Below are 13,190 nucleotides of genomic sequence, written 5' to 3'. Positions count from 1 at the left end.
GAAATTAATGCCTTTATTTTCAAAAATTCTGCTTTCTTATCTGATGCAGTTTCACTGATTGTATATCAAAAGTAGCCTGGGGAGACTCTATCGATACCTTTTCATTCTCTTCTTGTAGCTTCCGCACCTTACTCCTCAAGAAATCGATCTCGTGGTGCGTAATCTCGTTTATGGATTCGACAGATGATCCAGTGCTTATCAAACTTCCTAAATCCAGAGGTGGCACAGGCATTCCCCGTGAAAAGATTGCATGACTGTCAGTTTGAGCATCATTACCGCATGCTCTGTAACTATCGACACTACGATTACAATCAGTTGAGTTCGGCTCCCAGTCATCTTCACTCATTACTGGGTCGTCACTGACATGTTTACTATTATTGGTTGCTGATCTTCGGTTATTGTCCTGGTTATCAGTTGTTGGTTCATGGCCACTGAGGCTCAGTTGGGAAACACCATTAGCAATCTCTTGGCTGCTGCTCATGTTTGATGATTTATTTAAGTTTTCGTTTTTCAGTGGAATATACTCAGCATCATTCAGCTCCTGTTGAAACCAAGATGTTTGAAAAATTGAATTCATTGAGCCGAACAATGATCAAATGCTAGCTGTATTAGCATGTGCTACAAATGTACATAACTACAAGATATTTGAATCAAAGAAAGAAAGAGCTCCTGTGTGCTGAGAGTATTGAAACATATTAAAAATAATTCTAAATTCAAGATTAATCTTTCAAACAAGAAGCTTGGCAACTAATATCTGTCTGCTATTTGCGATGCACAATAATTAAATAATCAATATGCATGTTTTTCAACATTAAACTAATTACTAATGCGGATTACCCCGAGAGCATCTATGAACCAAATCTCAGAGAAATGTGATGATTATGCACATTATTCAAATTTAGACAATTAGTATGCATAGATTTCAAACCAAAACTAATTAGGTCTGTGTATTGTTACAGGGTACAATGTACAGTACTCATTCCGCCCAACCTCCCGCTTTTATCGCTTTTTTTTCGACCGCTTACCGCTTAATTTCCGACCGCTCGCTGCTTTCTGACCGGAAACCGACCGCTTTTTTTCCGCTCGCTCGCATTCGCTTTTGTTCGCTCGCTCGCTTGCTTTTGTTCGCTCGCTCGCTCGCTTTTGTTCGCTCGCTCGCTCCTGCTATGGCTGGCTTCAAAAACATCGTCCACTTGCCAACCGACCGCTGGAGTAACAATGATCGTACATTGTATGTTTTTATTCGTAATAAATTTAGGTTTTAATGACGATTCAAAACACAACGCCTATTGCTTCTCTGTTTTGGAACAAAGACGCCTTCAAATCACTTGACACATTGTAACGTTTGCTAAGCAAGTCGAACTGTGACCTGTATTTACCTATTTACGTCCATGTGTGTGTAGTTCAACCAGCTATATAACTGGTCAATCGCGATATGTATTGAGTACTAGTATTTGTGTGTTGTGTTTGTGTTTCTGTGTGTGATTTTGACTAAATTTATTCCGAACGGCGCTCAAAATAATTTGACACTTTGTTATTTGCGAACGCAACTCACACTATGACCCTTACTCAATTTGCATAAGTAATACGAATGTTGTAGTTCAGAAAATCTATTGGTTAACTTTTGCTCGTGTCTGGGTGCGCAAAACAAAACTGCACATATAATTATCGCATAACTGAATTTCTACAAATCAATTGGACTTAAACTACTAGTATAATGACTGTGACGATTAATCGCATATCTGAGTACAGTCACGATTCAAGACAAATAAAAGGCACAAATATAGATAATATAGCAAATTATTTTTTTCTGTAATATTCGTGTGTAATCAGTAATTATGATAAAAAAGTATGGGTACATATGGAATAGATTTCGTTATGAATTATTTCTAATATCAATTTCTAAATTATTTTGTCAAAATCAGGTTTTTTTTCCTGGTTTTTTCCCGCAAAACGAAAGAATTTCATAATGTCGGGAACGAGAAGTTTTTTTTTTTTATTATTTATTGGGAACGAAAAGTCTTTATCGTAGTGCTTCGCCTCGGTTGACAATGAGCTCTTCGGGTCGCTAAAACTGTATGTCCACCTCTGTTGGGGTGAACATTTGTATATTATACTGAATAAATCTTAGAACAGAAATGGTGGCACTCAATCATGGCAATCTTCCAGGTCATCGTTAGAAAATTTTTCGGAGGCAAATGTAATCTTGAAGGATTGCAGGAAATTGACCCTTACCGATTCATATTTATGAATTAATCGGGATTCAGGTACCATAGTGTTTGTATTAAACAGAAAAAAAAAAAAAACGCTTTCGCGTGGGATTTTTCATGCAAACATTGTGAATGGTTCCCCGACACTGATTCCTTTTTAACTTTCAATTTTTCTAAGACGCGGCAAACCCTGCTCATGACCGGAGAGGTCGTCGAGATGCAGGTGCGATTTCTCTTAGCAACGCGTTCTATTTATTTCCAAAGCGTGTGGTCGGCGTCTTTGATTGCGTTTATTTTGTTTTTTTATTCACGTAATCTATCTGGCAGCGTTTGTTTTGTCGCCTCTCACAACTTAATGTCCAAGCTGACTTTGTTTTGGCTGTAAGTGAACTACGTACAGCTCATGAAAGTATTTCGCCCAGAGTTCGCAAAAAAACGGAATACCCTGCAAAATTTAAATCCTTTATTTTATAACGAGACATTGGGCGCAAAAATAAAAACCATAATTGTACTTCAACAAGTTTATGTAACGTGTTAGTCCGCTTGCCAGCCGTCTAGTTAAAAAACGCGATCTCCATTGATGTCGGCTTCGACAACTTCGGACAAGTAAGATGGGCGCTGGTCGACATTACATTTGCAAGTATTGTATTTGTTTGACAAATTGTACACTACGGTCATTCTATAACAATCGATCAGTCGTTTTTTTCACAGTCTTACTATTCCTGCAGATATTCTTCAATTGTTATAGGTGCCACGAATTTTAACATAACTACAACTTGACCCGAGTTAAACCCAAAACATGCGTGCATGACAACCGTCATCCTACACACGATTACTCAACGAATACCATACTCTACAGTAGACATTTTTCGCTCTCCACAAAAAATAGAATGGTTTTATTTCATATTAGTTGTATCTGTGTCAGTGTCGTATTTGATTTCACATGTTTGGTTCGATCTTGTTTATTGTGGACATTATTACTACGCGTATGTATTATTACCAATTTTATATGGCCGTGTGATCCACCGTATTTTTTCAACGGTCGTTCTATAAATTTCTGTTTGTATTTATTCTTATTTTAACATCATAAAAACAAAAATGATACACTTGTACATGAAACAGAAGGTAATGAACTGTAAATGCGGGCGGTTGCGCTGTCAGGCGAGCGAGCGAGCGAGCGATTGCGCGAGCGAGCGATTGCGCGAGCGGATACTTCCGGATTTGCACGGTCGAAAAAAAAGAGCAAATTGCACGGTCGAATTGAACAAAGCGAGCGAAAAAAAAGCGATAGAAATCCGGAAGCGGGCGGGAGGTAGGGCGAAATGAGTACTGTACATATGTTCCAAGTTTCATTATAATGTGATGATAAAAAAAAAAAAAAAGTAAGTTGTTATGCAACTAATTAGATCATCATATTGTCTTTATGTACCAAGAATCATTGAAATAAGTTGAAAAAGCTGAAAATTGACTAATAATTAAGCAAATTAGGTAATTAATTAATATGTATGGATTCACCCAAAAACATACAGATATACAGGCACACTAACTACAAAGACTCTCATTGTGTGCTTTGTGTTTTTATTTATTATTACTAATATGATGGAGGCATTTCTAAATGGCACAAGTTATAAAGCTACTAAACTGCTTTAAATTTCATGAAAGACAAATCTTTCAAAATTTTGAGGCAGGTAAAATCATTAAAAAGAATAATATTACTTTAAGAGATTAGCTTTTGAGGTGAAACATTGTTAATACATGCTTGTGTTTGGAATGCCTGCATCAAACATTGTTAATACATGCTTGTGTTTGGAATGCCTGCATCACCATTGTTAATACATGCTTGTGTTTGGAATGCCTGCATCACCATTGTTAATACATGCTTGTGTTTGGAATGCCTGCATCAAACATTGTTAATACATGCTTGTGTTTGGAATGCCTGCATCACCATTGTTAATACATGCTTGTGTTTGGAATGCCTGCATCACCATTGTTAATACATGCTTGTGTTTGGAATGCCTGCATCACCATTGTTAATACATGCTTGTGTTTGGAATGCCTGCATCACCATTGTTAATACATGCTTGTGTTTGGAATGCCTGCATCACCATTGTTAATACATGCTTGTGTTTGGAATGCCTGCATCACCATTGTTATGCTGTGCATCTTGAGAGTCAGTGCAGCTGTTTTTCTTATTTTTGGTGGAACTAATCACCTAGTTAAAGTGAAAAAACTTGCACAAAACTAATTGAAACAAATTATATATATAGTAATAAATTAAAGTGTTAAATGTGACAACTATGACACAACTAGTCGCCGCTGTGTCTGAGTAACTTACATAACTATTAAGTATTATTTATCACTAAGTTTAGGCAAAACCATTATATAGAAATCTAATTTTCTTAAACAGATAAATTCTAAAAAAAAAAGCACTGGAACAGTTGATTCTAGGAAGTTGAATTAAAAACAGTTGAAAGGCACTGCCACTTAACAAGGACTCTGTCAATGAACAAAACAAAACATAAGAAGTTTAAACATTTCCAAAAAACTCAACTGATCCATTCTTTGCCAGTTAACAAAAATATGCAAAATAAAATATTAAAAAATAAAGACGATACTACAATTATGTGATACAAACATGACAACATGGAAGACAAATATGACACTGAAAAACATACTAACGGTAGCATGATTTGACTGTTTTTTTCATTAAAATTTTCAAAAATTTACACTTTCGTCATGTCATTGATCAGTATACAAGTTCGGTGGCCTAAACACTTCAAGAATTAACTTTTTCCATATTTCAATGGAAACTGGTTAGATGGCAGGAAAACTAATCTTTGCAAATTTAGTACGTGCGCAAAGTACATATAATATCCAATGATGACAGCCGATGCAGATTAACAAACTCATAAAACATGAGATCTAAGTTTCCATTAACATGAGAGATATGATCTAGGAATTATAGTTGTTTGTCTCTCCGTGAGTAATAACATACATGGAATAGTCACATGACATTTACATTGGAAACAGGGGATTAAGTCACAAAAAGCACAATAACGCAACGTATGCCAAGGGTTTTTTTTTTTTTTTTTTAAAACATGTAGCCACCATATATGATGAACTCACAGCTTTGAGCCAAGCTGGAATGCTGCTCTCCCCCACATTACATCTGCCCTGATCTACCTCATCTGCCCGATCCCCCGTTCCTATGGCAATCTTTTCCACCACTGCATTTTCATCCATGGCAGGTTCCTCCTCGTGAGAGTCTTGGTGAAAGACTGCGTCACTCTCGCTACGACTTACTAGAGGTTTTGTCACTGCAAAACATAATATTAAAACCAGTAATAAATTATAGTGTTCAACAAACTTTATGTGAATAATATGCGACACGCTATCTCACGCAATATGTAAATTCCTCTCTCTCATTAAATTAAATTAAATTAAAGATCCAATAGTTTTAATAACAATTAACTAGGACCCATACATCAAACTATGAGTGTACAACAAAAAAAGTCTGCATATTTTTAATTAAGGGATTTTGGCTTGTTGGCAATAATCACAAACTTTAATAACAAGTCATGACAACAGTAACCAAACTGAAATAACTGAATGGTAATATGTGTGACTTGATGTAAAATGTAAGTGTAAAGTTTGATTGCAGTCAGTCAAGGCATGTCAGAGACACAGGTGGGGACACTCAGATGCACACATGAAGATGTAATGTTTTTGCACTACGAGTGGCCAGCCCCTCGGAAAAAATGTTGGGGAGGGCATCGTACCCCCCAAATCAAGCTGAAACACTTTAGGTCGATCATCAAAATTTGCCCCTTCAAAATGCAGGAAATAGCGTTTCAGAGGGTCTAGATTTCAGATCTCCCCCCTCATGTCGCCGCCCCTCTAGAACCATTTGCCGTTGTTTCAATAGTTTCATAAAGCATAACAGGGACAGAAACATTGAATATGTTGCATTCTTGACCAAAACATAAAAACCTTGACCAAACCACTGTGACCGTATAACTCAACTCGTAAAGTCTACACATGCAGGCTGTTACAAACATGTGGCTTGCTCTGTAATATGTAAGAGCGGGTAGACCATAGCATATGGAGGGGATACCATTACATACATGTAGGTTGGGGCAGATCAAATCATAAGGTGGGAAAATGGACTGCATAGGGGAAGATCATAGCATAGAATGGGAAGGTCATCTATGCATACTGATTAACCATATAGGTCTCATGACAGCATATCCCTCCCTATTTTGCTGAATGGCTTAGTCCTAATTAATACCAGCACTAATGTCCCTTTAATATGGTAAATCAAGCAAACAGTTCTTGTAGATAAAAGTTATCAAATTCATTGAAAATGGCAGAAGTTATTGAACAAAATGACTTAGTAAGAAAATCAAAGAAAATGCTGAAAAAAAGGCAAAAAAAAAATAATTTGAAAAAAAAACACATGAAAATTATAGAATTCCTCATTCAAAAAATAAATAAATAAATAAATAAATAAAGTAATAAAACAGTTCCTAGCATGGGATTTGATCTCTTGATCTTTCACTTGCAAAGCAAAAGTCTTAATCACTACCCTATGATAGACACTACATGTATATACACTTTAGAAAAAAATTCCAAAAATCAACAAAAATACAATTTTTGGAAGATCATGCAACTCCAAAATCTATACAGGCCAACTATACCTACAGATTAACCATTCAGCGACCAATCTTGTACATAATTGAAGTTATCACACCAACAAGAAAAGTTTATAAAAATGATGATGGACATTTTGCCACTATTATGTATGACTTTTCTTTCACTTCACTTTACTCCACTTCACTTCATTACAGGCAAGCTATAGCTGAGAAAAAAATATCTCTGTTTCTCGTTTCTGCGCGCATCATTTTGAACTATGCGCCTCAGCGTTTTTTTTTCCCTTCTAAAGCATTCCAGAATGTGCTTGTACTTGCACTTGTCTCCTCAAATTTCCCCCATTTTAGCTCAGTATTCAAAAAAAAAAAAAAAACGCCTCGCCGCCTCATTTTAAAATTTCCATGAAACGAGAAACAGAGATTTTTTTTTTCCTGGCCTAATATTACCTTGATACGTACTATCATAATCATCCATTACAGTACATGAACAAAGTGTATTAAAAGCATGTACTATGACAAAAGTCACGCACACACTAGATGCAGCAAAATTCTTGGGGATAAACAATTCTTGGGGCTAAACAGTAGTTCATATCACAAAAAGCTGTTGTTTCCATGTGCTGTCCTTGTTTTCAGGCACATAAAAAAAATCACAGTATTCTGGTCACATCAAGTAGCAAAAGAGCCTTAGAATGGAAGGACTAGCTTTCATTGATTTTTCCATCAAAATGAATAAACATTTTTTTCTTAAATATGTGGTATACTAGATGGTAAATTCATTATAATATGACATTGTTTTTTTACAATTTGGTGACAGTATTCACAATTTATACTTTTCGAACAGTACATTAGGTTTTTTGTGGTCGTTTATAGAGAAAAAAAAATAGTTATGCAAATTAGCTTTTTACTATTCGGATCTATGTGAAATTTTAAGCATAATTCAGTCGTTTTAATCATTTAAAAAAACAATTTAAACCAGAACAGGTACAGAACATAAGGATTATGAAAAAAGAATCAGAATCAGTCAGAATTTCTGACTGAAATATGGAATTATTTAACTCATGCTATACAGCTAGGCAACAAAAAGTACCAATTTATTTTCACCTGACTCACTTTAAAAGACTAATTAATAGTTCTACAGTTCATTACTGATTTCAGCAGGGCATGCACTATTTGCACAGTCTGTCTGTCTGTATGTCTGTCTGTCTGTCTGTCTGATGTATCATGCGAACTATTACAAAACTAATATTATCTTTATACGTAATATTATATTCACGCATTAAAAGTACATGAGCAAAGTGCAAAGCATGTATTATGACAAGCCGAGTCAAGCTGAGTAAAGTCACGCACAAACTAGATGCAGCAAACTACGGAATAATATTTCGGGCTAAGCTGTCGGGAATTTTATAACATAATTATATGCCAAGGTGTAATGTTTCTGACAGAACATGATATGAGGGTAAATTCTATTTCACCTTATATACTAGTAGACTTGTGTAGGTAGAAATTGAATCTATACAAAAAATAGCAATAATCAAAAAGATGTGTGTTATCAACTCTGTAATACTCCTATTTATAATTATCAATAAAATATATATATATATATATATATATATATATAGTTTTAAAATTAGAACAAAAATATTTGCTCTACAAGAAGCACATGTATACCAGTATAATTTGACATTGTTTTACTCTGGTTAGTTTATAGACATGTGTTTTGTACGAATTAATATCTAAATAATCATTTTGGTGACTGTATTTACAATAGATACTTCTATAACAGAACAGAACATTAGATGTCTTTATGGCCATATTAGTGAATATGCAAAGTCTATCACAAAAGAAAGAAATAAGCAAATTAGCTGCTAACTCGTCAGACATGTGTGAAATTTTTAGTTTTGGCTATCATAATAATTATATAAACCAATATTTCAGTCAATTTTGATCATTTCAAGAAGCAATTTTTAACTGGAGAAGTAGAGCATATTATGAGCAAGAAAACAGAATCGATAAATATAAACTTGTCCCCAGATTTCTGACCATGTCTAAAATTTGCACTGTACACTACATGATAGGCTTTCAACATTTAGTCATGCTATACAGCGCGGCAACAAAAATTACAAATTCATTTTCACCTGACCAGTGATACACATTGCCTGGCGACGCCATTTTTTTCCCAATCATTTTATTTAACCATCTGTTAAAGCTTTACAAATGATTTTTGTTAAGGGGAAAGGTAATGTTGGCATTCAATCTGATCATCTAAACCAATCATAAAACATTGGGATCACTAGATCACCTATATTGAAGATGGTGAACTAGTCCAGACCCAATCGACCTTCAAATGTTGCTTTTTTTTTTTATAATATGATGGATGGCCCAATGACCTAATAACCAAACAGTTTTCACATGATGACCTATTTCATCATTTCAAAAACCTCTCATTATAATGTCACCCTGAGCTCTCAATTTCATTCGTAAATTGGTATTCAAATTTCCTAAATACATTTTGAGAAAATCACATTTACACCGGTAGTAACGTATGCGCTTATATGCAATTCACGGATGTATGTCATATTTCAACATAATGCCTGCTAACTCCTTTTTTTCTGATTGATTTTAATAAGTCTGTGGGTGTTTGAGTAATATGTGTCCTTCTAAATTGAGTATTAAAATACAATAATACAATAATAACTAATGGGAATTATGGAAAAAATTTAAAACAGTTTGACCTGCATCATTCGATACTGAATGAAAATAAGCATGAAATCTGTTGTGCTATATTGTGCCATATGCGATGGCATATGTTTGAATTCCATGAACACAAAAAGTAATTTGTAGATTAGTATCTAGTAAGAAATATGCTTTTCTGTCTACGAAACAAAAACACAACAAAAAAGTACATGCATGGCACAGTCCCTATTAGTTACTTAGCTTTGTTTATAGAAATATAGTTGGAACATAAATATGTCAGTATGGATCCAGAAGAAGATGTTTAATTACCGGTATCATTAAAATGATTGACATCTGATCGTCAAACGAGTACTATTGAGAAATATTGCTCTGGAACAGCATTAATTAAAATAAAATGGCAACCACTCGTGTATGTACCAGGTTTGAACAAAATCCATCCATAAATGCCAAGATCCAGTTTTGGAATGCCAGAAATGCTTGATTTTTTAGCACAAAAATGGCTGCCATTTGGCCATTTTGAATCAGATATATTCAATATATCATGATGTATGATGAATATATAAAATTTGAACATAATCAGTCAAATATGGAACTTTAACTGCATTCATTAAAACAAAATGATCACCAGTCGGCCATTTTAAATTCAATCTAAAAAATAAAATGAAGTGCATCACGGTCACATAATGTCCAACGCATGTACCAAGTTCGAATAAAATCCATCAATAAATGTTTGATTTTGATGATTTTTTTAGCACAAAAATGGCCATCATTAACATGCACGCATGGACACACTGACGCACAAAGGTCAATCCATAAGTCTCCATATTCGAACTGCGTCAATGAGGACAAAAAGGGCACCTTTAATGATTTTTAGTATGTAAAATAAGATCATTTTGTACTACCACTTTTAGAAAAATTATACATTTCTATTTGATTAGGAAATAAAGCATCTATGCATCTATAATTGCAAATTCAAAACATTCAATTTTTTTCAAGATATTTCTAATACTGTAATTTGCAACATCTTACACATGTTTATGGATTCTTCAGTACATGTAAATTCTTTGTTAATTTTTAAAAGCTAGCATAACCATGGTTACTAACTGTGAATTAACTTTCTATTGGTTTCAGAACTCTATTAAATTTTTTGAAAAGAAATATTTTAAATTATTTAAAGTTTCATTATGCAAAAAGTGACAAAAATTGACTTTGGGGTTCTGGTGGATACCAGCTGACACGACATATGACACAGTCCCTGTCTTGTCATTTTGAATTACAACTCAACCTGGTGTATAATATACGAGAAAAATACACCAGTTTATGGAAGAAATGAAGGTTTTGTTGCATTACATGTAAAATAGTTACTATAAGGCCATCTTGAAACAGATCGTCAATGTGTGTGCATATGTATCCCAAATGCCTGATGGGTCTATAATGTCTGAACGTGATGGGTCAAGGTATATACAAAAAATAGGTGCAGACACATAGACACTCATATTCAATCCATTACTCCCCGTTTTTGACTTTCGAGAAAATAATCATTTCTTGGTATTTTTCTGTTAAAATCAAATTTCTAACCTCATTTCATAAATCATTAAAATATGACTTATTTTATTTATATAAGTACATGTACTACTAACAAAGCAAATATGTATACTCATGCAAACTATTTCTATAGAAACTGATGTAGTAAAGATAAGCTGTAGTCACTTTTGATGTACGGTCACTGGTTTATGGCCTATGGCATGCCTTTAACTAAATCTAAAAAGATGGCCCATGATGACAAGACAAGTACTTTTTGTGAATGAAATATGGTAAATCTGAATGTTTCATATACCGATAATTTTAGACATTAACCAAAATGACTTTTGTAATTTTAAAGTTGTTAAATTTCGCACAGGCTACTATAAACACTGATTACTTGCGAGATATGTGTGTAGGCTGGCGATAGAATTACTTCCAAATTAACGTGTCTCCCTAACTGTATAAATATTGAAGGCTCCATGAATAAATAATTTTTTTTTTTCAATGGCAGGTGATAAACTGACGATAAACTGACGACAAACTGACGATAAACTGACGATAAACTGACGACAAACTGACGACAAACTGTGTAAAGAGAGCGATGTTCCTGTATGCAAATGACAGGTGAAATGCTGAAACGCTTTGGACACGCGCGCACACAAATTATGATCTCGATGGTAGTTTGTCATCTCAAATAAAATGTAAAATTTTGTGACCCGTGATATCAGATCTATTAAACTCGTGCCATAATTTTCATCTGTGTCTCGCTTGTTAATAATTCTGACATTATGGGTCAGATGCATCATATAATACATGTTTGCATGCTATACCTATAACTTTCATCGTACACCACATGGTTACAAATAAATACACAATACATGATTATAACATTCGTAGCACCTTTGCCTTTATCATCTTTGAACACGCAAGTATATTGATGAACTCCACAGGTATATATATTAAATATATAATTGGATATCAATTTGAGTAACGACTGCGAAGCATCAACACAATACACACTATGATTGGGTTTGATACGAATCACAGCTAATAGTTTATTATACACCATATAAAACAGCTGCATTTAGCCAGAATCAAGGGAAACCATGCTGAGAAAATTAAATTGATTTTTCTTTTTCTTGATTCCCTAAATTAAACTATTAATAAAAATGATAAATAATATATGCTATGTTTCCTTTGCACAATATTGGCTATAAATTAACATAATTTTGTCACTACTAGTTCATTATGATTCTAACAAAACAATATCTCACAGTAAATCAACATTTGAAGGCTTTAGAAAAATCCACTTGTGACAAAAACCTTAAATTAGAAAACTAAATTGCAAACGAATGATTATTTTTCCTGTGTTGGAATACAACGAATATTATTCTTTATGGACTGGATACGGCTTTTGCTGCCCGAGGTCGTGCGGCGGAAGCGGCAGAGCTTGCGAGGGCGCGTAAGCTGTACGACCGAGGGCAGCAAAAGCCGTATCCAGTCCATAAAGGTTTTATCATACACCTTATATGAAAAAAAAAGTCTTTAGTTATGTTATTTTTCGCTCGTCTGGCCCAAAAGAAAATTCGATTTAATCCTGGTTTCGATACAGGCCTTTTTACAGACGCGGATTTATAGGGGGGATTCTAAACAACGCAAACGCGTCAATAACTCTCACACAATACACAAACGAATGTCACCAAATATATCCACAAATTACGTTTTAATGAAACAGCAAATGAACGTAAATTTATAACAATATTTTAACGGTATTAAATACGAACTCATTATAAACTTTCTTTGAACACTACAGTCCAGCTAAGTTGATCATTTACTGACCGTCCGACAACGGGCGTTTTCTTGGAGCTGTTGTTGTAGCCGCAGGTAGAGACACGTTGATTTCACGGTTGTTAAAAATCGTAGTCGGTGAAAGAGAAACAATTGGTTGACAAGAAGCAGTTTGGTTTACAGTTTCAGATTCTGGCGTAGCTCAATTAAGAATATCTGAAATGCACCGATGATCTTCCGTGAAGACAGTATCGTCACAGTCAGCTGGCATCGGTGTCGCTGGATACACCCAGCTGACTGTGAGTATCGTAGTGCTGTAAACTTG

At 34.6% G+C, this 13,190-nt stretch overlaps 1 protein-coding gene across 1 annotated transcript in view; it reads right to left on the bottom strand.

Moving 5' to 3' along the window:
• Positions 1–13,190, bottom strand: part of LOC102810080 (serine/threonine-protein kinase Nek9-like) — a 134,383-nt gene that overhangs the window by 85,599 nt on the left and 35,594 nt on the right. The window contains exons 19-20 of the mRNA XM_085505317.1: positions 5,337–5,527; positions 98–541 (exon numbers count right to left, since the gene is read on the bottom strand). Coding sequence (XP_085361443.1) covers positions 98–541; positions 5,337–5,527 — 635 coding nt within the window. The remainder of the gene's footprint in view (positions 1–97; positions 542–5,336; positions 5,528–13,190) is intronic.

Source organism: Saccoglossus kowalevskii, chromosome 2 (genome assembly GCF_978046115.1).
Source record: "Saccoglossus kowalevskii chromosome 2, keSacKowa6.1, whole genome shotgun sequence".
In the NCBI taxonomy this organism is placed as follows: Eukaryota; Metazoa; Hemichordata; class Enteropneusta; family Harrimaniidae; genus Saccoglossus; species Saccoglossus kowalevskii.
Note: the sequence above shows the minus strand (reverse complement) of the source record. Positions and strands in the feature narration are given on the sequence as shown.